This window comes from Anthonomus grandis, chromosome 7 (assembly GCF_022605725.1).
Source record: "Anthonomus grandis grandis chromosome 7, icAntGran1.3, whole genome shotgun sequence".
NCBI lineage: Eukaryota > Metazoa > Arthropoda > Insecta > Coleoptera > Curculionidae > Anthonomus > Anthonomus grandis.
In genome coordinates, this window is record NC_065552.1 from 16,840,933 (window position 1) to 16,866,745 (window position 25,813).

At 29.9% G+C, this 25,813-nt stretch overlaps 3 protein-coding genes across 3 annotated transcripts; 2 read left to right on the forward strand and 1 right to left on the reverse strand.

Annotated features, from left to right (window-relative positions):
• Positions 1–4,920: 4,920 nt before the first annotated feature.
• LOC126738766 (uncharacterized) lies at positions 4,921–5,484 on the forward strand. The gene has a single exon (XM_050444200.1). It carries the CDS (start codon positions 4,921–4,923, stop codon positions 5,482–5,484), a length of 564 nt encoding a protein of 187 aa, XP_050300157.1.
• A 3,261-nt stretch (positions 5,485–8,745) lies between these two features.
• Positions 8,746–11,146, reverse strand: LOC126738189 (uncharacterized). The gene is made up of 3 exons (XM_050443402.1): positions 11,014–11,146; positions 9,810–9,933; positions 8,746–9,516 (listed from the first exon to the last, which is right to left on the reverse strand). The coding sequence occupies exons 1-3, from the start codon at positions 11,023–11,025 to the stop codon at positions 9,029–9,031; spliced, it is 624 nt and encodes a 207-aa protein (XP_050299359.1). The 5' UTR covers positions 11,026–11,146; the 3' UTR covers positions 8,746–9,028.
• Positions 11,147–20,759: 9,613 nt separating this feature from the next.
• On the forward strand, positions 20,760–24,862 carry LOC126738190 (uncharacterized). The gene is made up of 4 exons (XM_050443404.1): positions 20,760–20,926; positions 21,153–21,285; positions 24,321–24,562; positions 24,617–24,862. Exons 1-4 carry the CDS (start codon positions 20,915–20,917, stop codon positions 24,794–24,796), a joined length of 567 nt encoding a protein of 188 aa, XP_050299361.1. The 5' UTR covers positions 20,760–20,914; the 3' UTR covers positions 24,797–24,862.
• The last annotated feature ends 951 nt before the right edge of the window (positions 24,863–25,813 follow it).

Below are 25,813 nucleotides of genomic sequence, written 5' to 3' on the forward strand. Positions count from 1 at the left end.
AGTAATTTAGGTTTGCAGTAAGATCTTAGTGCGTTGGATATTGCAGTTTTGGGAGGAGTTTCTGGCGGTGCTAAGCTTTCTAACTTAGGGCTACCAAAATTTAAAGGCGAATACGATAAGTGGACACAGTTTTTTTAAACTTTTCAAACTTCCATCGGATGAAATTCAAAAATTTTATTACCTCCTTGATTCATTAGAAGGGAGCGCCCGCAAGGTTTTAGATTATCTAGAAATTAGCCGTAGCAACTACCGAGTTGCTCTAGAACTTTTAGAAAAAAATATTTTTTAATAAGCCTGTAATTATTCAAACTCATTTAAAAGCTTTGTTTGATACCCTAATAATCCATAAGGAAGCGCATTTCTTATTAAGATCTTTAGTGGACTTAATTAATATACACTTTAGGGCTTTGAAAAATCTTGATGAGCCAGTGGAAACATGGGATAAGCTAGTAATATTTTTCATGAGCAGGAAATTAGATATGGCTACCAAAGTGATGCTGGATAGTAGTTCGCAAATAAATCTCATCACAAATGATTTAGTTCAAAGATTAGGTCTTAAACTATAGAAAAATTTATTTTAATTTTCTTAATTTAGTAGTCGAAAGACTAGTATACCTGTTACAGGCGTAGGGCAAAGTAACCAATAATTTAAAACAAACTTACGCAACTTTCAGATCCTTACACAATACGTATACAACTAAGATTTTGTAACGGCTCATATCCCAGCAAAAACTTTTGATCCGTTAGATTTAAAAATTCCCTCATATTGCAGGTTAGCTGATCATTGTTTCGATACATTGTTTTCCGTAGAAGAACGAGACTGTGAAAAGTCATTTATAAATAGTGTGACGCGGGATAGATTTGGTTGTTAGCGTAGGTTTACCATTAAAGGAAAAATTAAATAAATTAGGGGATTCTTTTGAACAAGCGAAAACACGTTTTCATATTTAACAAAAAAAAATCATTGGGTACCCAGAGTTGTACAGTAAATACTCATCTTTTATTAATGAATATGAACGGTTAGGCCATATAACCAGACTAGGGCCAGATGACATTTCCACTAATAATCCCACTTATTACTTACCACATCACGCTGTAATGAATGACTTTAGAATTACAACGAAGCTTAGAGTGGTTTTTGACGCAAGCGCCAACACCTCAATTTCTTTAAACGACATACTTAAGTTTGGGCAAACGATACGGAGTGATTTTCTTGATAGTCTTATTTGATTTCGTAGACATAGCGTGGTCATCATAGCGGATATAGAAAAGATGTACCGTCAAGTTAACCTTTTGCCTATTTATCGCGATTTACAACGGATTTTATGGCGCGAAAATCCAAATCTAGCCCTTCAACATTCTAGACTTAATACTAACATGTATAAAAGTTCATCGGCCCCATTCTTAGCGACGAGTCGAAGCTCTTTAAATCAAATCTCAATAGATATTCACGATAGATTGCCCCTAGTAAGTTTTATAATAAATAACAGTTTCTATGTGGATGATTTAATCGCAACGGTGCCGACGACTTCCGAGGCTGTAGAGGTTGCCAATACATTAACCCTTAAATTTATTGAAAATATGGGTTTCCCTTGAGAAAATGGGCGTTAAATAAAACTGAAGTTTTAAACCATATTTCTAATAAACCCATGAAAAATTCCGGTTATTTTATTACAAACCGTTAGGCGTATTTTGGCGAGCTAATTCAACACCCACTCAAAGACAAGGCCTTAGTGCTTGGCGCATGACGTCATCGATGTGGGCCACCGATTTTTAAAAACCAAGGGATTTCATATGCTTATATCTCAATATTTGGCTTATTTTAAAAAATGCTAGAAATAGAATAGAGTTCAGGAAACATTCAAAGGTATGTTTTAGTTCTGGTTGAATGTCAGGTTAAATATTATGGTGTAACATTTAATGCACACTCCTAACTCCCCTACATCTGCACCAAAATTCAACATATGTATTTAGGTATTTATAATAATTTTTTTATACCATCAAGTAGTAAAAAATGTTATTATATACACATAAATACATATATTGACTTTAAAAGCTTAAAAAACTTATCATACTCCAGTTCATGTAATTTTTTAATTGCAGAAAAAGAAGCACATTTTTTCTTCGAAGTGTCAAAATCAGGAAAATAAAATTTTTGGTCTGGTTTAGAGTTAAGCCAACTATTAAATACACATTTAAGTAAGTGAACTGTGTCAAATAGGTAAAATAATGGTCTCTGATTATCTATGGGATGAGGATAAACAATGCTAAGTTGGTCTGCAGTTGAAAAATGACTCATGGCTTTCCCGTTAATGGCATTATTATCACTTATAACACAAAAAACTATGTACCCAATCTCCTCTAAATTTTCAATAATTGTCTTAATTAAATTATAAAGTATGTCTGATGTAATTTTGGAGATGGGAGCTAAGTGAACTACTTCTTTAAAGCTGGAACACACACTGGTAATCATAAAAGTAAATGCCGAGGAAGCTAGAGACTTATTATTGACTGATGTTCCAGTGATATTACCTCTTTTATAGTTCATGTAAGGGTCAATATGAATGTCATCAAAAAGTAGTGTCACAAATCTCTCATGATCCTTTAGTAAACTAAACACATTTCGGGCATAAGTTAAAAACATTTTTTTTCATCTATGTGGGGATCAGTCATGTGTTTGTTACAAATACCCATTATAGTTTGAGGATGTGGTAAAATTAGGGATCCATAATCTCTTAAATACTTGTACACATGAGGACTAATACTATAGATTATAGAAGTCAAAATTATTATACTACATACTTGAATATCTGTAACTTTCCTTTGCAGTTGTAAGCAAAGCTAATTGTTCACAAATAAAATCTAAAGCATGCACTATTTTGTTGTCTTCAAGGTTTTTAAAACTTTTTAGTATGTTTGACACAAAATCGAACACACGTTTTATTTTATTTATGTCATTTGATGGTTTGACATGATCGAGAATAGTATTGCCAAGGGTATTGGTAGCAGTCTCGGTAGCAGTATTTGGATTTAAGTCACAGTCAGGGTTGTCATTATTATTATAGTAACATTTTCCTCCAAAGGCAGGGTAATAATAGTAAGGTCTATTGCTTCAAGTATTGCATATAAATCATCTAAACTATGGGAAGTATATGGAGTTTTAAATTTTGATGTTAAAACACAAACTGGCTCGTTATATAAAAAAGTTTCAACATTTAAATTAAAATTAAAAACAATTGCCCAATTAATGCATGGACCAGGTGTGTATTCAATTTTAAAAATTGTTAGCTTTTTGCTGTCTTGAGACTCACTGTGAGCAGTAAACCAATCTTTCGGTAGTTTAAAAGCAGATTTTTCAATAAACTCTTCAAAACTGTGAAAATTATTTTGTTTCTCATGCTTGCCAAAGTCAATTTTGCTTAATTCAAGCGCTTTTGCTAACTTCAACTCGTCAATATTTTTAAACCTTTCATCTTTACTTGGCTTTACCCATTTTCGCCTTAGATTTATATCCTTAGGAAAACCGAAGACATGCACTTTAGGTCCGTTTTTATAGTGTCCGTTACAACCCGGAACACAACGCTTTTGAGGCATATTTACACTCTGGTATTAACTACAAGCCGAACTAGGAGAAAAACATTAAATTAAACACGAACTAAAGTATTAAAATCTGATATAAACAAATAAATCCGCGGCGCGCCGGAGAACCAGTTTTTCCGAGGATTTTTCTAGTCCGAAAATACGATTTTGCGATTTAAAAGTACGCGAAGACTTTACATAAATATTAACATACACGTTTCGCGGAAATAAACAATTCCGATTTTAGAAAAAAACACAAAAATGAGCTAATGTTTACTGCGGATCTCGTCAGAAATACCGGCAACCACAGAACATAAATATAAACAACCTAACCTCTCGTTTCATCAGGTGGCACAACTAGTGGATGCGCCGTTGTCAAATTTATATAGAAAGAACTCCTATGGGCAAGTAACAAGGTATTAAGTAGATAAATGATAAAATTTGAAAAAATGGCAGTTTAAATTATAAAAAGAGAAATAAGGATGCACTCTTTTTTTTAACTAAATTGTAAAGTAAGAGCAGTTAAAGATATAGATTTAATTATTTTAAGATAGTAATAGAGCATCCTAACGTTCACGTCAATCTGCAAAGTCTGGCAGCGTTGCAGGCAGCCTTCCGCGGACGAACAACGGCAGCGGCAACAGCTGAATTCACCCGAAAAGCAACCCGAAGTGCATGGCCCAAACGCGTGACGTCACGAGCAAAATTTTTTGGAGCGCTTTGTCCTTTTGTAGAGGTGTTATTGGCTGATTCCGATCACCTAGAATTTAGTATGAGATTAAAAACCGTTGAAACTAAAAATGTTACGAAACGCTTAATTTTGTCATTAGTGTCTCAGATTGTTGATCCGTTAGGCTTAGCAGGAACGCTAACGGTAAGGGCTAAAATCTTACTTCAAAAAATGTTGAAGCTTAATCTTCACTGGGATGAGTCAGTCCCTCTAGACATTTTTACAATGTGGACTCACTTTTATTTTCAGCTTGAATGTCTACAAGGAATTAAAATTCCTGGACAATGTACTTTAGACAATTCGATTCAAATAGAACCTCACGGTTTTGCAGTAGCCATTGAGGCAGCTTATGGCACTTGTATCTTTCTACACAGTACGGATCGCCAAGAAAATATTTTAGTAAATCTTCTAGCGTCGAAATCTCGGGTAGCTCCGGAAAATTGCGAAATAGATGTATTGTTAAGGGCTATATGTGTATTTTCGTCTGTTTCTCCACAAAGGCTGTCCACAAAGAGGCAGTTGGAGATTTAACTAGTTCTTCCTTTTTGGAGTGTTTAAAAAGGTTTGTGTCATGCCGTTTTTGTTGTTCAAAAATTTTCTCAGACAACGGAATGAACTTCATTGGGGCTAATCGGGAACTTAAAGAATTCGCTCAAAGTTTACCTATGTTAGAAAAGAATAGCTTAATTAAAAACTACTGTATGCAAAATAAAATAGAATGGCAATTTATTCTCTCAAGATCCCCTCACCAAGGTGGGCTTTGTGAGTCAACAGTAAAGTCGGCAAAACGATTAATTCAACGGGTAATAGGGAGTAAAAATCTTACATTCGAACAAACATCAACAATTTTTTGTCAAGTTGAAGCCGTGTTAATTTCTAGACCACTAACTCCTCTGTCCCTCAGTCAAAATGACCTGCAAATTTTGACACCCGGCTACTTCCTCATTGGAGCATCACCGAATGCCGTGCCGCAACAAAAAATTTTTTGTGTTCCAACCAATATACTTAATAAATATCATATGCTGCAACAGATGGTGCAACATTTCTGGCAGCGATGGTCTCTTGAATACTTGACGACTCTGCAACAGCGCAACAAATGGCATGACACCCCAACTATCAACGTTGGAGACATGGTTGTGCTTAAGGAGGATAATACCCACTCATGTGAAAATTAGACCGTATTATAGCTGCTCATCCTGGTAACGATGGTGTGGTACGAGTCGTTAGCTGCCGTACATCCAATGGAACCGTTAAGCGAGCAGTTCAGAAGATGCCCTGCTGCCCTTTGCAGATTTTAATTAGCACTAAAAAAAGACATTATGTGATGTGAGTAGCCTACATTATGTTGTGTTAGTCTCCTAAAGCTGGTTTAAAATTCAATGACTTATGCACTATTGATGTATAGTGTCCTCTGCGAAACAATGTTTATTTTATAATGCGATCTCATTACATTAGAATACTACTCTTTGTTGGGATTTAAACAACTTTTCTTTAACTTTCAATATTAAGTATAAAATAAAGGCCAATTGATATTTAAAAAAAATATTAAGCATTTACATAACCGTCTGACTACCGCCGAACCAGTTTGTGTGGGAAATTCTTGTTTCTCGTGAGAATTGGTTTAGAACTCTAATATCATTGCAAACTTATTTGATAATATTTTGCAATATTTCCTTCCTTTAATAAATTATTTTAAAATTAAATGCATATGAACTAGATCAAAACTCCAAATCAATCAAACCAGATGTATTCAGAGCAATTTTTATTTTAAAAGCTTAGCAAATGCTGTCTTGATTGATCTGGTTGATTCCTTCCCTCTTTTCACACACTTCCCTCTTCTAGATCAAAACTGTTCAAAATCAATATTAAGAGAAGATATTTTTAAAATATACAAAATACTAATTTAATATTGCTGTTAGAACAAAAGAACAAAATAATAATGTATAAGGCTTGCAACACAGTTTTACGCTTGCTTTATAAAAGATTATTTGTACCTGCGAAAAATTATATATTTCTATAAATATTTTTCGAGAAGCAATTTATTATATCATGAAATTGTTTTGCCTAAAAGTAAAATGTAAGTACTTTTAAATTTTGTATCCAGAAGTACGTGAAAGATTTTAGTAAAGCTAAGAGTTTGTAGTCTATTATAAAAAATAGCACAAAGCCTTTTCTTCAAACGAAGTTTATTTTATTGCATTCTAGTATGAACAATTTTGTTAATTGAGGATGGACACCAACTTCGTTATTTTTAATGGGATATCCTATATAAATTATTATCCAACCTTTGCGATTTATAGGATTCTCATTGCTAAATTAAGTAAATCTAATTTTAATGCCTCTAGTATATCCTTAATAAAAAACTACCTATCAGACCGTTGGCGCTGTAAGAGGCTAAGATTTGTGGGTTTTAAGTAAAGATGGTATTTGTGCATAGGAGTTCGCCAAAGCTCTGTGTTAGGCCCTTTACTATTTTTACATATTCAATGATCTTATCACAATCATGTCATGCTGCGCAATTTACTCTCTTTGCTGACGGTCTCACTCTGCAGTAAGAATTTGGTAAAAGCGGTGGGAAGTTTGTGGTCTCAGAATTAGAAACAGAGAAATGGTTCCATTCAAATAGGTTGTTTCTTAATGCAGCCAAAATCCAGTACATACTTTTTACAACCAGAGATATTTCTGATGAATTTAAAAATGCATTCAGTGCTAAATTTCTGGGTGTTCTGTTGGATCCTGTTCTAGTCTGGAATGCTCATACCACTTTAGTTGCGAAGCTCTCAAGCAACACATTTTTGCTTCATGGACTTTCATCCTGTGTTTTCTTTTTGACTTCAAAAAAAGCATATTTTTCTTTGTGTCATTTTCACTGCGTCATCTCCTATGCTATTCCTAGTTGCGGACATAGTGAATGAGCAAAAAGTTGTTGTCAGAGTGCAGAGAAGCGGCGTTTATATTGTCGCAGGTTTGCTATACAGAGCAAATTGCAGACAAGTCTTAGAGATTTAAAAAATATTAACCAATCATATAAATGCCATATGCGCTAATTTTAAACTCATAAAAATATCCATAAATATAATATTATACCAACAAGTGCTTTAAAGAGAACATTGTCTCGACTTTTCAAAGACTTAAAAGGTGCAGAGTTGGTACATCATATCTGGCTATACATTTGTTTTACAAATTACCCCTAATATTTCGACAACTACCTATAAAATACCAACTACTTACCTTTAAAATAAAAATCAAAAAACTTCTTTTGGTAAGAGCGCATTATTCCTAGGAGGAAAATCTTGGTGCTTTCTTATTGTGATAGTCTGCCAGTTCTTAATAGTGTTAAGAGCTGAAGTAAGAGCAAAATTCATAAAGTAGGAGAAGGAAGTGAAATGTAATTGTTTTATTAGTTTTAGTTTTTTAAAAATTTACCTAATTTAGTTTCATTTGGTCTTGGAAAGTGAAATGTACTTGACTATAAATATTATATTGATATTACCATTGAATAAATATTATTCCTTCATAGTTTAGATTAGTCCGATGCCTAGATAATCTGCATTACCGAAATGCTTAATTCGGTAATAATTTGAAAAGTAAAAAATATATCCGACTGCAGTTTTTAGTTTTTTCCTAGCAAATTTACTTTTCATGCTACTGAATATGATATTTAAAAATACTTATATTCCACTTTTAACCATGTCCAAATTGAACGAAATCTAAAATGTCTTTTAAAAGTTATAGCCACTTAAACAATTACATTTTCACTACCTTCTCCTACTTTATGAAGGTCGGTACGCCAATGAGCCTTTGACCAAAATGATAAAAAATATTCTAAAATTTCTAACTATGTTAAAAAAAGCATCTTAAGCTGACACTTTCAGCATTTTTTTTGGGTATTTTTATAACGTAAAAAAAAATCCAATAATCTTCGAAGCAAAAGCGGGAGTCACAAATAAAAACTTCATGTAAAACGTTAAGTGTGTATTTGAAAATTCAAGAAACTCAGTAAATTAATTAAACTTTTTCTAGTATTAGATTGCGTTAAATTATAAAAATTTAATGAAAGAGGAAAAAAAAAACGTCTGAAACCAAGTAAAGTGGACCAATGTTTTCTTATCATTTTTCTTCTTTTAATCTAACTGAAAATGAAATTTCAAATCTTAGATATTGAGGTGAAGTAAGTTACTAAAAAAGGGTAATTTAATCTGCACATATTTTACGAAATCAAATTTAGGAAAAGGCCAATATTTGGTCTCTTTTTCTTTGGTTTTATTTAGTTTTAGAACTTATTAGAACTAAACAATTTTTAATAGAGCATTTTTTTTATATTTAAACGACGTAAAACATTTTTTAAATTTTTGGTTTAAACGTTTGCACAATTTTGAAGTGATGTCCAATCTTGATGCACTATATCCTTAGGCTAGAAATAAAGTAAACAAGTATTATGAAAACATCTTCTCTATTGAAAACAAAATAAAAAGCATCAGATATAAATTAAAACATCAGAAAATATAAATATATTGATATGACTGAAAAATTTACAATGAATGAGAGAAATTTGTGAAGAAAATGAAAAAAATGTTTGGTTTTCCAGTCTAGATCCATTTATTAGCAAAAACTTATGAGTATCACAAGTTAAAGTTTATCATTATTTACATAGCCACTTCCTTTTAAGCTAATTTTAAAATCTAGACTTGAAAACTTTGTTTGTGAGCATAGCCTAGCTCAAAAGTGATGATTATAGCCCCCAAGGTCCAAGCCTCCTCCATAACTTCCGAAATCGTGACTGTCATGTCCCTTAATATAAATTGGCACTTTCTTTTCCACGACAACTGGTACTTTAACCGGATATGGTACTGGTTTGTGAACTGGGTAAGGTACTGGTTTTGGGACAGCTACTGGGTAAGGAGCTGGATATGGAACTTTAACGGGCACCTTAACTGGGTATGGAACAGGCTTTTCAACTGGATAAGGTACAGGTTTCTCAACATGTACTGGGTAAGGTTTGGGTACTGGAACTGGATAAGGCTTTTCTACTGGTACTGCTACTTTAACTGGATATGGTACTGGAACTTTCTTTTCAATAGTTACGGGGTATGGTTTAGGTATTGGAACAGGAACAGTTTTAGTAATGGTAATATGTTTTACGTGTCCGTGATCTTCAAAGCCGCCTCCGTAACTGCCAAGTTCTAACCCATGACCTCCAAAATCACCTAAAGGAAACGAAATAATATGTTATTTCTTTAATGTAAACATAACAGGAAGATTTGTATTATATTACATTATACTTTTTTGATTTGTTTAGATAATGATTAGCTTCTTTAAAGTATTTGCTTGGCAAATATTTTATAATTTTATTTTAAGCTATTCCATTTTTTAAAGTGGAACAGAAATACTCATTTCTGACGTATTTTAAAATTATATGATGAATTTGGTCAAAAGAAGATATCTCTCAGGTTTTTATACATGCAATTGCAAAAAAATATTAGACATTAAGTTTTCTAACCTCCGTATCCCAAGTCGAAAAGGCCTCTTTTGGTTTGTTTTTTCTCTTCGAATGGTTTGGATTCCTCTGCTTTCTTCTCCTCACCAGAGGCAAGGACTAAGAATGCGAAAAAAACGCAGAGGTACTAAAAAAGAAACCATAGTTTATAGGTGTAGCTAGTATACATTCAATCAACTAAAGTTATGTCTATCGATACACAATTAAAAGTTTGAACTAAATAATACTTCATTACTGCGACATCGTCAAAATATAGAATTATATACCTTAGCAAGTATTTTATATTTGCCTAATTTCTCTACAGATTTCAACTGGCTTTTTATAAAGTAAATCCTGTGCGCTTTTGCTTTTGTCCTTTAGATATGTGTTTTTAGTTGAACACAAAGTCACTCATAAGCTTGGCACTATTATTATGATGATGGCATTATTAATAGCCAAAAAAATCATATAATGATATATGTAACTCTAAAAGTTATATGTAAGCTAAACTTTATTTATTTGTATGTTAACCCATACAAATAATATAGAGTTGAATTTATTTGATTGTACGATTTATGATTTTAGAATTTTATTATAATAATGCTTTTGACTTTGCTAAGAAGTGTCATTCAGCCTCGATATGATTTTTTTAAATTCTGAATTAATGTACTATAAGCAGACTTTAATCAATTATAAGTATAATCTCAACAATATTATAAATATATCAAACAAAATTAATTTTCTTTAAGACAAAATAATATGGAACAAGTTGGTTTTCTGTTTATACAAAGACTTAAGTATGCCTTTTGATGTCGTATTAGGTGCCTGTGAGGCATTTAATAGTTAATTTTTAATAAATATTTTTATTTGGATATTATATTTTTAAAACTTAGTTCCATCTGTCTTTTGGTATTAACCTTTTATTAATCCTTCTTAAATCTATATTCATACGTGGTGTGAAGACTTTTATCCATTAATTTTTAACTTTTAATACTTAACTATCCAAAATGTTGTAATATTTGTTTATGTAAGTAAATAAATATCGTTAAAAATTACAAAAAACGGTGGTAAAATTTAATATTTTTTCATAATAGAGTTATTAGGCCCTGCAAATATAATATTTCAAACTAGCGACACGCAAGAAGTAGGTGCATATTAGTAACACTTACTTAACACCTGATACTACTATCTGATACTACCAACACAAAACCAAATCAGATGAACTTACTTGGAGCTTCATTTTATTATAGAACCCACCACCGACTGTTGCACTTCGATGCCAAGAAGACAGTATATATACGTTACAATTTTCAAGCCTTTAACTTAAAAACCATATTGCTTTCTATGGATGGGGAGTATGCATGTGTTAGGTGCCCCCTCCCTCCCGCCCGCGCTCCGAAATGGCACCAATGGTCTCGCAATTACCGCAATCACATTATTTAATTACGGAAAATAAAAAGTTTTTTTGATACACGCCAGCGATAACAATATCTGAGGTTTCTTATTATGTGAATTTATTTAAATTGATTATTGTCTAAGAGTATTTAATAAATAGGGGTCTTGGTGCTCAGAACTGCGAGGTATTCTATCTTTTTTACTATTTTCAGCTTATAACTAATTTATTTATAATATTCATAAAAAAACATACAATACATTTTTAATTTATATACCTACCATAAATATTATTAATTATCAAAAATCAAAGACCCTGCCTACAGTTACAAGAATTTATGCAATAAGACGTACGAAGAAGACCACCACCAAAGTAGTCTGAGTATCAAAACTATGTCAAAATTACTAACAGTCTTTCCTTTAACTGATAAATAATTGTTTACCACATTATTATAACTTCTGTAATATGTGCTTTAACAAAATTAAATAAAAACTTTAAACATTCAGGGTTAATTTTCAAGTAGTTACGACTTACTTTGACTTAATTTTATGAGTTCTTTAATAAGTGTAATATAAATGTTTGATAATGAGTTTAATTTTTGGTTCGATTATTAAGTTTATGGAGTTTCTCTTTAAGATAGAGTGTCATAATATGAAAGATTGTTTTAGATGTTCAGTTATTAAGGTCAAAACAGTACATTTTATGAGTTCAGATAAAAACATGCTTCCACAAGTCTTAAGTAAGGTTGACCATGCAAGTATAGTGGCTTTACTTGAAGAATGCCACTCTGAAAGGTTCGTGGTAAATAGTTGGGGTTTGGCAAAGTGATATGAAATCGTTATCTCAAAAATAATTTTCTTTCAGATAGACCGAGAAGCGGTAAAAGGCATGTAACTTATCAACAATAGAACCCTTATATTCACTTAACCATCCGAAGAAACTCAACTATGGTAATACCAGCATTTCAAAGAGATAAATGTAAGATGTCTTGGAAGTGTAAGTATCGGTCGTTACATTGCGGTGACAAATACTGGCAACAGGTTTGAGGTCTTGCCGACTACAAGAGCACGTAACTTTACCTGAAAAATTTTGGAACCCAGTATTTTTTTCTGAATAATTTGTTTGGTGCAGGATAGCTATCGGATAAGGCTATGGAGGGGGCCATAAGAAGATGTTCAGCTTGTTCATGCACTCCCCGTATCACCCAGGAAACAGTTGCAGGATGAAGTGCTATGTTCTGGTCAGGTATTATGTCTAATAATCGCACAGAATTAATTTATATTCAAGGCTGATATTATATTCAACGCCGGATGTCACCGCACCAATGTGTATCTGGAATCGAAAGGCATTAGCCGCTTGAACTGGATCGCACTATCGCCAGATATGAATTCCATAGAACATGCTTGGAAGATACTTTCCAGGGCAGTGGCAGCACGTAAAAACCTACTTAGGACTATTTATACAAGAGCTTGTTCATAATGTTCGAAAAAAATAGCATAATATTACTCAAAAGCACACCAATCTCATAGACAATATGGGAAAGTGCTTCCAATCTTGGTACACTCTACAGGTATAACAGAACTAAAAAGTTTTCAAGTACCGCAAATAATACCTAGAAAAACTCATTTCGATAATTTGAATTTGTATTAAAAAATAATTCTATATTTAGAAAAAGGTAAAAGTAATAAAGTCTTTTTAAAAGCTTTTAAATTATTTTCCTAATACAAATTAATCAATAAATAAGCTTCTAATCTATTTTTTTCTGATAAAAAAATGAAAATTTAGGGAGTGCAAAACTTATGAATCTATGTGTATTTATTTACTTTGCATACAAAGCCACATAAAATATTTTTATCAAAATAAAATTTAAGCAATACAACCTTTAAGTAAGTGTTATTATTCTCTAATTTTTTTACTATTACAATTATTATTATTATTATGAAATAAGCACTTGCTTTAAAAAAGTAATCTATAACACATTTAAAAAACCAATTTGTGTACTTTAAGATTCTAGTGAACATAAAAATATTAAATTGCAAAATAATAAATTATAAAAAAGCCAACAATCCAATTAATGAACTTAATTAATTATACGCCTTTATTTCAAATAAGACAGAATTCTTGACTACAGTTATTTATTCGAGTTGCAAAATTGTTACAAAACTTTAGCAGCGGTTTTCGTAATTTTATTATTTTTTAATTAAATAACCATTTTTTGTAAATACTTTGCAGCATATAATTAATATTGGCACTATTAGTACTAACACCGTTTAACTATTCATGCCGCAAAAATATAACGAGTATGTATTTACTGTCAATACTAGAAAAAGGACTAATATGGATATTCTGTATTAGCTATAACTGACTAGCTTATATATTTTCTAACTATATTAAAATCAGCTACTGTGTATACTAAGGACAACTCAGTAAAAATCTCCTTTTATAATGATTAAATCTTTAAATCCTAATTTGTCTGGAGGCAACAGATCCAATGTTAGTATTGTTGGTAGTATATACATACAGGGTGTTCATTTGAACACTTCCCACCACGGATTTATCGAAAACCACTGTTTAAAAAAAAACGCCGAAATACGTCAAAAGGTTTGTCAAGGGGGACAGCTTTCTAACCTAAAATTACTTTACCCCTTTTCACCCTCTGCCGCCCAGGGTCATCCCCTTAAAAATTTTAAATGGCAAGGGGTATCGAGTAATAGCTTGTTTAAAAGGTCTTTCGAAGTCTTTTATTTTGACGTTTGATTTTCTTAAATCGGTCGATTCGTTTTCGAGAAAATTAGAAAAATCTTTGTTTATCTTAATTTGTTCAGATAGAAAATAAAAACAAGGCAGAGGGTGAAAGGGGATAAAGGAATTTAAGGTTAGAAAGTTGTCCCCCTTGACAAACCTTTTAACGTATTTCGGCGTTTTGTTTTTTAAACAGTAGTTTTCGATAAATCCGTTTTGGAAAGTTTTCAAATGAACACCCTGTATATATTTATATATGTATATCATTTACATAATATACTCCGCATATTTCTAGCAATCCAGGTGTACAAAATTCTAAGCTTTTAGGAAGGCTTTTTGTGTAGTAGTTAGGAATACTTAAGACTTATTTCTTGCAAGATTGTCAATGTGTAGTTCCTATTTATTTTGACACATACCAACGGAATAGAATAAATGTTATATGTTTTCATAGAAATTAAAGGGAAATATATTATTTTTTGGATCTTGAACTAAATTAGCTATAAAGTCTTAATCCTTTGCTTAGTTCTTTTAAGCTCAAAATACCTAATCCCTTATTTTTGGCATTATTCAAGTTCAGCTGAATGCACCTCTCATACACTACATTGTGGCAGGTTGAGAGTGGTTTAATAAACTCCAATAAAATTCAATAGATTGACAGGTGTGGTGCAATTTGTATGATTCGCACGGTTGCCAAACCTTTACTTAGAAGGTAAAGCAAGTTCACAAAACTCGACATGTAAATATTAATGAATGAATGATCGAATTGTTTGAGAATCCAGAGTTATTAGCGGGCTGTACATTTTGTATAGAATATAACTAGTTTGCCAGAATTAAAATTATTTTTTAAAAGAATATCTTTTAAGATGGGTACAATATGATCCGTATGATATCACATTACTATTTTGTACAGTTTAAATATTTTTTCTTTGTAAATGTTGTAATGGCTTGAATATAATCTCAATTATTTGCCATAAGTATAATAATTTTTAATCAATATCTATTTTAATTCATAATTACTAATATAAAATATTCGTAATTATGAATTAAATACAGAAGCCATTTCTGAAACGTATTTAATTGGGTTTGAATTATAGCCTATGTATTTAATTATTGGCTTTATTAAAACCAGAAATAATTTGTAATAAAATTGGAGGCATTTACCAGATGCCGCGTTATTAGGTAACATAATTTTTAAAATTAAAGACGAAAAAAAAGACGACCAAGATACAGTGTCATAAAATTATTGTAATATTTTAAATTTTGGCCTCAAACTTAGAATTTATTGTACCTTATTTTTTACTTTATGCTTCGTTATTCTTCTTATTCACTTAACAAAGTAACTGACAGCATCAAACCTGATAGTAATAATGTCATTTATAATAATTCATCTTGTCAGGCGCAGCCTACTTAAAAAATATTTTTACTTGAAGTAGGAATATAAAATTTTATCTTAAGCGCATTAAAAATTTTAAACGTAAATATCTCGATTAGAGTGAATTCTAGGGATGTTTTTGAAGTATTTCTTCATTTAGCAAAGTTGTAAATATAATAAATATGTTTATTAAAAAATTAAATCATGTCAAGTCTAAAAAAGTTACGGAACTAAAAAAATCAAAATGTTGATGTCGCCCTGTATGACATAAGACTTTAATTTTAAAATTTACCTTATAAATAAACATATTCTTCATTTTATTAAAAAAAAATAATAAATGCTAAATTTAAAGCGAAAATTGAAAAAAAAACATCAAGTTTATAAACTTTTATCTTGGTGATGTTTGAATTTCGGACTGGAAAAATTTAACTCAACCTGTTTTTTTAAAGGAGTCTGCTGTTATATTATTTATCTTTTTTAAAAGAGTCTGTTGTTACAATATTATTTACCAATGGCACTTCCTATATAAAAAAATATATTAAATAAAATATAATTTAGAGTATATTTACACAGGAACACATAGTCTACAAATAAGCTCATATAATTAACTAAGACAAATAAAAAACTCTTAGGACGTATTATTCAAACAAACAGCTCGCAATTTTCTGAAAATATCTGAAAGAATACTAAAAGTATATCCGAAATGAAACACAATTTATAAAATAAATAGGAAATATATACTTTAAAATATAATAAGTAATGCGTTTTTATTCAAGTATGAAGGTATTATAGTGTTTACATATTACATAATAAGTTGGAAATATAAGAAGAAAAATTTATTGAGAGGCTGCAACGAACTTTGAAGCATAGTAGAATTTCTAACAAGACAAGTTCCGATAGGGTAGGAGCATTACTTGGATTAAAATCTACAAAAACGTACTAAGTCTAGCTAGCCTATTGGGTGTGTAAAAAATTATCTTAAGCATAGAATTCTACTGATTCCTATACTTATATTACTTTATTTATCAAAATTATTATGAAATTGAATGAGAGAATTTAATTAAAACGTAGTAATAGATTTACAAGCTTGGAAAACAGAACAACGACACCAATATTTATTTTTACTATACAAGGTGACAATTTAAAAACTTGAAATTGCCATATATTAGAAACAAACAGAATTAAAAAAAAAAACTAAAAATAGTTTCTATAAATTAAAGGGGATTTAAAAAAAGTATATTATCTGAGCCTGATCTGAAACTCCTTGGCCAGGATGAGATACACCTCTAAAATCTTAAATAGGAAGAGGGGTGAATTGATACACCATCTTGAAGCTCTTGAAAAATGCTTTGCAATGATACCACATTTCAGAAAATTCTTCTCCGCTTATCAAAGAAAACAATAAATAATACACTACTTTGAAATTGTTGATTTCCCTTATTTTAAAGACAATAATACAGCCTACTTTCAAATTCTTCACGTACACAAATGTTTCTCTGGATATAGCACGGTATTATTCTATGCTTGAATTACTCTAATAATTTAGGCTGATTGTAAAAACAGATTTTAGGTGACTGTTCAAAAACATATCAAGAATTGTTATGTCTGGGAATCTAGGTATCCATTCAATAGGACCTCTTCTTCCAATCCATTGGCTTGGATAATAATCATCTAGCCATTGCCTAACGAAAACTATTTAATGGTTCATGGTGGTCCATCCTGTTGGAATTGTAGTTAGCGTTCTTCTCAAGATAAATTTCCGTGTATGTCTCTTTGATTTTTTAATTTCCACACTATTAGTAGTTCTATAGATTTCTGCAGCATTTTAAGCATACATATGGCTATTCTCCCAATATAACATCCCGAACATTATTTTCTGGTGCTGGTGGGGATGCCCTTCTCTAAATACGTGTGAATTTTCCTTATTCCAATAACGATAGTTTTGCTTATTAACGGGCCATTTAAGTAAATCACTCATACAAATTAACTGGTCTTAATTTTTAACTAGTCGAGGTCCTGCTGTAATTCTGTCTGTCATTATTTTACAAGACTGCATTGTTCTGTTCGGGTCCTCGTCGCCAAGTTCTTGTAGTATTTGCAGTATATAGGGATAAAACTTGAAATTTAAGTACCTTTCTTATTGATTCACGAGATAATCCAGTTGCTACAGCTGTTGCTGACCAGTTGATATTGTTGAGTTTATTGCAAAGAGACCCAGAACTTCAATTTGCGCTGTTTCGTTGGCTAATCCCAGTTGATTTGTCTTTTTATTCGTGGCAGCACCAATTTTTTCAATTTTAGCTACTAGTTGGCAAACATTGTCTGAACTTACATTTTAGCCTGGATGCCTTTTGTTAAAATGTTGAACTATCCTTAAGAAATATTTATCCTGGGAACCATAAATAAAAATAAGGTATATACGTTCAGCTATGCTGTATTAATACGTGTGGTACTAATACGTTGCTTTGTAAAGGCGTACAATAATCTTTTTCATAGCTTGTTAGCATTAGTTTGCAAGTGAGAAATTTCTATAGATTATAATAATTCAGGTAAACATGCTTATTACTTTGTTTCAAAAAAATTGGATTATCCAGTAATTATATGAAGAAATTATATTAATTTAGTTTTAACATTTTTACATGTTTTTATATATAGTCAGTTTAAATAAGAGTCTTGCCTTCAGGGGGCTTATGATGGCTCATATCTTAGGTTTTTGATGAGAATTTAAAAAATCTAAAATTATAATTTCTTGCATTTTTTAGTAACAATAAATTCAATTTGACAAAAATTATAGTCACAGCCGACTTCACTTTTTTCTAATTGGATAGCTTAATCGGAATTAATAATGGTCCTCGATTTTCTCTTGAAATATGTGAACCGAATATGTGAACACCTTGTATATCCAGGGTGTTTTATGAGAGCGTATTGTCGCAGTTGAAATAAGACTTTTTCCTATAAATATGTGTCTTATAATGCACCCTCTCAGAGCTACAGCTCGCGCAAATTACTTGAAGAAAATCGATTATTTAGAATCATAACTAGAATTATACATCAATTCTTCTGTATGTCCATAATAATTTGTATGTCCCAGTTTTTTGGGTGCTCTTTTTATTTTTCATTTCAAAAATGGTGTAAATCCAATTTTAGGGGAAAATTCAGCGGAGCTTACCGTTCTGATGGTCCGTATCTTATGTTTCTCGTTTCCCATACGAAATTTAAAAATCTAGCAACATCATCTAGTTAGACATCTAGTTAGACAAAAAATAAACCCCATTAATCTATTAAATTAGAAAAATCTAAGTGAGCTGAGACTGTTTTATTTTTTGTCAAATCTAATTAATTTTATCCAAAAATTAATTTGATTTGACAAAACCATAATTTTATATTTTTTCATGGCTAATTAGATGGAGTTCTACATTTTAAAATTTCTTATTAGAAACATAAGATATGGGTCATCAAAAAGATGAGCCTCCCTAAATCTTTTCCTAAAATTTGGTTTATACCATTTTTGGGACGGAAAATATCAAGACCCAAAAAAATTAAGTTTTGCAAGTTTCCAAAAGATTTAACGTATAACTATAGTCAGTATTCCAAATAATCGATTTTCTTCAAGCAATTTGCGCAGGCTGTTAGAGAGCTCTAAGAAAAAGCATTTTAAGACACATGTTTATAGGAAAAAAAATCTTATTTTAACTTTAACAATATGCTCCTAAAATATTTGCATGGAATGACAGAAATCAGAATTCGTACAGAATTACGCCCTGTATAGCAAAATATTTATTTATACTATACTTAGTTGTAATGTCAGGTTAGTTTCATTCCTTATAACTTTTATTTTATTTTTCTGTGTTATAATATTTAATTAATATTAATAACTCTCGATTTTTAAGCTTCTCTGATGTCGTCATACCAATTTAACTTCATATTTTTTCTTTCTTCATACTCAAAATAACAGAGACACATTTATCAGTATGAAAATTTACAATTTTATAAGTTCTTTGAAAGTTGTAATTTCTTTTATATTAAAATTGAAATAAAAAATAATATGACAAACTCAAACTCATAATATTATTATAATATTACTACTTTGTTTTTTATTTATACCCTTTTTTTCTTATCTTATCCTAATTTTTGGTCTTGCATGTGTTTTCAACTTTACTTAGTAGTTTAACTACTTCTAAACTTTCTTTATTTTCTTACGGTCACTTTCAGTAAGGACTAATAAGAGCAGTGTTACTTTAGGAGAAATTATTAGTTTGATTTTTTTGGTTATTTGTAAAGCAGATATTTATTGGTTACTTATTTTGTTGGGTATTACGGTACTATTTCCGTAAGTGTCAAATTAGATAATACTATCTCATGCGCTTAGTTACTGAAAAAAAATTAGAAATATTAACTTAAATCTTTAATGATTTAACAAATATTTAACGATATTAATCTTAAATACAATAATTTACTAGAAGTATAATAGATTTTTTGATATATCCAGAAGTTAAAGTTTTATCTATCTGAGCTTATTTCTTCTTTTCAATAATCTACCTAACTTTTTTGTATAGAAATTGAAAAGATCGAAAAACCTAATTTTATTCAAGTTGCAAACCTTCTGTCATTTTCATTACACAGTGGTGCGTTAAATTTATGCAAAATTAATTTCGCATCACATCCATTTTCTCTTGCATAGAATTACCTAATATCTGATTTCTATTTGTATTGCTGAATTGGCAATAACATTGTTAAGGACTCTAGTATTGTTACACCCTAACAACTACGCCAAATATATTAAATTACTGATATTAAGAAAAAAGAGCTGCGGCAAATATTTTAAACACATATAAGAAGTCACACACGAAGTTAAGCATGTTAAGAGTTTGTTATCCTATTGATTCTTAAACCTAGACGTTAAATGCAAAACTGTGCAACATTGGTAAAGAAATTAAGCTTTTTATATTATGGTTTTGGAGAGAATTAATTTTAGGCATTTACAAAGCGGATGAAGTTTAATGTTTTGCAATATAATAAATGTAAAATTAGAGCCAGAAGCAATGTGTATTTCGTATAACGGAAATAAAGACCATAAAAAATTTAAATTAGCTTAATTTAGGTCACCACGGAAATGACATTTTATATTTAAATTTAAGATAAATATTACCACAGCTCCATTTTAGTTAACCTTACTTTGCTAAGAATTATAATACTTTAAATTATGTTCAAAAATAACATAAGTTCAACGAGCTTAACACATGACTTAATTATTAAGCAATTGTTATTATTCAACCAATATAAAAATGCATGCATATTATGTATCAATAATTAAAACCGACAAATGGATACGAATAGCACCACCACATATCATAAACATCATGATTTAGGTGATTGCCATCTTATGAAATCGAAATTAACGCACGCATATAAGAAATTAGAAAATTATTTCTGTACCACTCTGCATGCATATTATATACATGAAATTATGAAGAAAATTCTGTAAATTTAGCCATTTTGCAATTGCTAAAACAACAGCGGCGTGTACGGCCTATAAAACCATTGGTCTAATTGAGCAGTCATTAGTTGCTTGTTATTGTCCATTTGAGAGGCATATTCATTGCTTGGATTTTAAGTGACCAAATGGCTTTATCGGTTAGTACAGGGATCTAGCTGTTTTTTATGTTTATAATAATATTTAACGAAATTTTAAATATTATTATTAATGATAAAATATTATAAATAATTAAAAAAAATATATAGTAAATATAAATTTTAGAGATAAAATAAATTGTTGTAGTATAAATATTTTAGAATATAAAAAATATAAATGGTGAATTATAAGTTCAAAAATAATTGAAATTATATTTTATTTTTTTAGTTCAAATTAGTTCTGGCCGTTGGGCTATTATCATCAGGATTATTAGCTAAGGAAACCAAGCAGCAACCCAAGAAGAGAGGTATCTTTGATTTGGGTTATGGAGGAGGCTTTGATGATGAGTTATCAGTTGGAGGTAAGTAAAGTGGTTTAAAGTATAGAAAAAACGTTTTATGGATTAATTAAGGTTCGCGCAATTATCTTTATTCTAAAAATAATAAATTTCGGCTTTTATCACTTCTGCCTAAATCTTAAATATAAAAATAAATATTTATTTTAGAGACAAAATTACCTAAAATTAACTATTATTTTTAATTTATATGGTTCTAAGATGTTATATGGAATGAAAAGCATATTTGAATCTTCGAAATATTTATTATAAAAATATGTTGGGATGCCCATTTTTATAATTACTTAGTTTTGATCCTGTGTAACTAAATTTTTTTTAAATAAACTTAATAGATGTACCAGCAACTTTAATCAATAAACATTATTGGTTAAAAAATATGGAAAAATTAAAATAAAAAATAAATATCTCAAAACTACACATTTATTTTCATGGGGATATATGGAAAAATCCTCACACTCATACATACAACTTTCTGTAACTAGCTTAATCTGAAGTTCTTATCATTTTAAATGCAAAGAAGATCAAGTAATACCTTACTTTAAAGGTCTGTCGGTTCTAAGAGACCTCATTCATTAAAAAAAAAGTGTAAATCAAGCTAGTTTCAAACCATTCTTATAGTTGCAACTTTTTCTACGAAATCTTCAGTAAAAAATAAAAATCGAGTCCAATAATAATAATAATAAAAATGGTAAAGCCGAAAAAAACTGTTCTATAAAATAAAATAAACATCAAATACCAAATGAAATGGAAATAATGTTTAGATACCTAAAGATTTAATTCTGAATAATAAAATATAAAGGCATATTTATTATTATTATTCTACTACAGACAAGGTTGATAAAGATGTTTTCGGGAATAAAAAACATATGTTTGAGTTGCAAGTAATAGAGCAAACTTGCACTAGGTATGGTGGCAAAATTGATACAACATAAGCTCCTGGATTTCTTTACGTTACATAACCCTCATTCTGTATATCATAGCCTTACTATTGACTATGGTTTTCTTAACTTATCGATTATCTTAATAATCTTCTGCGTGTTAAATTAAAATAAAATTATGCACTTTAAGACAACTACTTTTTAAAACAAGTAAAATTAATTTTAATTTAAATATATTTCACAAGTAATAATATACAGAAATTCATATATAAATAAATACATAAACATAAATTTACGGTATATTATAATATTAAAAAGACAAACAAATTGCTTGTATATCATTTTTCTAGCAAAATAAATATATAAATAATAGAGCAAAATAAATAACAATTTTTTTATGTACATACGCTCTTACTAATATATTGGTCACGATGGGCGAAATGTCGAATCTTCAATTTTAAAGTACTATCATACACGGCGGAAAAAGTGGGTATGAAAGTGTTTTTAAAAAGATATGTTTTTCTCTTTTCTAAATTTCTTAATTAATAAGATTTTTAAATTTTTTAAACGGCATTTTAATAAAAATACGCAACTTTGCCATAATTTAACAGACTTTATATCATTTGCGGTTTTTGTGTCTCAAATGGTCATCCTCGAATTCGGAACCCTCTGTATTTAAGAATGTAATAAAACAACACTTTAAATGTTGAATATTTAAAGGTAAAACACTTTCATTGGTACTTAAGCTTTTAACACATACTTGGTGGTGTACGTTTTTTCTTAACCGAAACATTAGTCATTATCAGTACATCGGTTTACCTTTAGAAAATATTATGAGGAAATATATGAAAATTTTTAACTACATTAATATTTTTATAGTAGACGGGCAACTAACCACTAACTTCTTTTCATAAATTTTACCTTATCTACACAAAAATGACAGTATTTTATTAAGGGTGGTGAGTTTCAGCAAAAGTTTATTGATAAAAGTATTTATAATTTTTACTTGGCCTAACAGAATTTGATGAACTTGTTCCATATAAGAAAAAAAGGGTCGTATTGGTACGTCAGATTGGTTATTTTAAGAACTCTAACCTTTTTTTCTAATTTTTTTTCCGGAAATTTAAATAGAAGGATAGACATGAAACTCATATACTAAAATGAATTTGCATTAAAATATGTGAAAGGTTTAATTTAATATATTTATTAGTTCGGAGTTATAGCAAAAAGAACAATTAATAAATCCTGATAATTTTTTTAAAGATTCGCGATCAAGGACTCCATGGAAAATAAAATATTTATTATAATTTATAATTTATTTGTAGTTTTGTTTTCTTATACTTTAAAACTTTACTCAAGGTTAATACTGATTTAAGTTAAGTTTTTTTACTGCAAATTCATGCTATTTTTGATACCATTCCATTTACATTTAAAGAAAAAACTTATAAAAAACTGTTTTTCTTTAATTAACGACCTTTAGTGGTTCACAATGAAATAAATTTTAGTTGTTATTTTAGTTAAGTTAAATCGAAATTTGAAGTACTTTTATAAACAGACTTTTCCCCTCGATTTCTATTCTAATTTAATATTATCTAATAAAAAGTTTTGAGTCAAACAGATGTGTAGAATTATAATGAAATTATCGAAGTAATATTTTTTAACAATTTTTATAAAGATATATTTAAATAAAACGCCTTTTCTTTTATCATAACAATTACTCCCCCCAGTGGTATAGTTACGAACGTAAAAATTATTTTTAGCAATTTCTTTTCCTTATTTTTATTAATGATTAACTAAATTTAACAATTCCGAGAATTCCTGATGAAGTTAATTTTTTTCAAATCTTACGAATAAATGAAATTTTACCTTTATAACATTACTCTAAAAAGTGCCTTCTTATTGTGAATTAAACATAAAAACCACTAAAACATATTATTGTGCTTTTGTGATACATATTTATAAGTTTATGATAGGTTTTTTAACGTGTCTATGTATAAGTTTATATTTAAACGCTTATGTATAACTTTTTGCCTTTACCCAGTAGATTTTGGTGAAGAATATTTTAAAGAAGGTTTTCGAAATTACCTATTTAATACTCTAGCAACTTAAATAAAATTTATTATCTTAATATATACAGAAATATTTAAATCACAAAATTTATAGGGTATGAAGATCATCATCATGAACCAATAATCACGCATAAAACCATCCCATATCCAGTAGAAAAACCCTACCCAGTCCCTGTTGAAAAGAAAGTGATAGTACCTTATCCAGTTAAAGTAGCTGTACCAGTTGAAAAACCAGTTCCTTACCCTGTTGAAAAGCCTTATCCAGTTCCAGTTGAAAAACCTGTACCTTACCCCGTATCAGTGGAAAAACCATATCCAGTACATGTCCCAGTAAAGGTGAGTAATTTTTTTTAACAAATCGACCAATTATGTCCATGTTTCAAAATTTAGGTCCCTGTACCAGTACCCCATCCATATCCCGTAGAGAAACCTGTACCGTATCCAGTACATAAAGAGGTGCCATATCCAGTAAAAGTACCATATGTTATTGAGAAAAACGTACCAGTATATATAAAACATGAGGAGCATCATGGATTTGGAGGTGGTGAATTGTATGACCATCATTTCTAATAATAAGCATTGAGTTAATTGTTTTTTTATATATATTTCTTTATTGTAATATATTTTTATATTGAATTTACGTTTTTATTTTCTTTATTATCTTTATACAGATTTGCAACTTGTATTCAAATTTCCCTTCATATAGCCCTACAAATATACTTCGGTGCACGTAATCAATTATAAAATATACAGCATTGCCAGATTTTAATTATTTTGCTTTAACCAAAATATTCTGTTAAACATAAATACATAAGTAAGTTATTTTTCTTAAATACATAATTACGTTTAAAATATTTACAATTTTCCATTACAAAAGTTGGAAAGTTGAAAACTTAAGAAATAGAAATACAAGATTTAATTAAACGACAAAACGTATATAAATAAATCAAACTTGGGAGAACACCAGAATAATATCATCTTTTACCAACAGAAGGCAGGGGCAGGAAATTTAAATTTATATAGTTAGTTAATTGGCAGCCGGAAAATGTATACTTCTAAAAATATATTATTTCATGCGTGATGTACATATACATGTGATATACATTTGCTTACTCTATGAAGATTTCCTTGTTATATTTTAATTATAATACAGGGTCAATTTGTATTGAAGCTCTGCCGGCGTATGAATGGCTGATAAAGAAACAGGGATTTTAAAATTCCCTTATAAAAAAAGTCCAAAACGTGCCTGCTTTGCCCTATTCATGGATGTTCAAAGTATTTAAAAAATGCTCTAGAGCTATCGCTATCATAAGATAATATAATATATAATAATACATAAGCATAAGATCATAATTATTTTTAAGCAAATCAATTTAGTTTTTTCATAATATAAATATATAGTTACTTATTTTCATTTATTTTTGAGTATTGGTAAGAACTAGGAAATTTTTCACTGGTTTTCGCTGATGAATTTTTTTCTTGATGTGATGATACACGGCTTGTCACTTTAAAATAAGAAAAAAAGGCTTTTTGTTGTATGCTTAATGTTGTAAGCGTCTACTGGTAATCAGTGCGATGTTTGCAATA

Coding starts and splice junctions, on each gene's coding strand:
- LOC126738766 (XM_050444200.1), top strand. CDS start 4,921: ATGAACTTCATTGGGGCTAATCGGGAACTTAAAGAATTCGCTCAAAGT.
- LOC126738189 (XM_050443402.1), bottom strand. Junction 9,517..9,809: donor TTTCGACTTGGGATACGGAG/GTTAGAAAACTT, acceptor CGTTTCCTTTAG/GTGATTTTGGAGGTCATGGG.
- LOC126738190 (XM_050443404.1), top strand. Junction 21,286..24,320: donor TGATGAGTTATCAGTTGGAG/GTAAGTAAAGTG, acceptor CAAAATTTATAG/GGTATGAAGATCATCATCAT. Junction 24,563..24,616: donor CAGTACATGTCCCAGTAAAG/GTGAGTAATTTT, acceptor TTCAAAATTTAG/GTCCCTGTACCAGTACCCCA.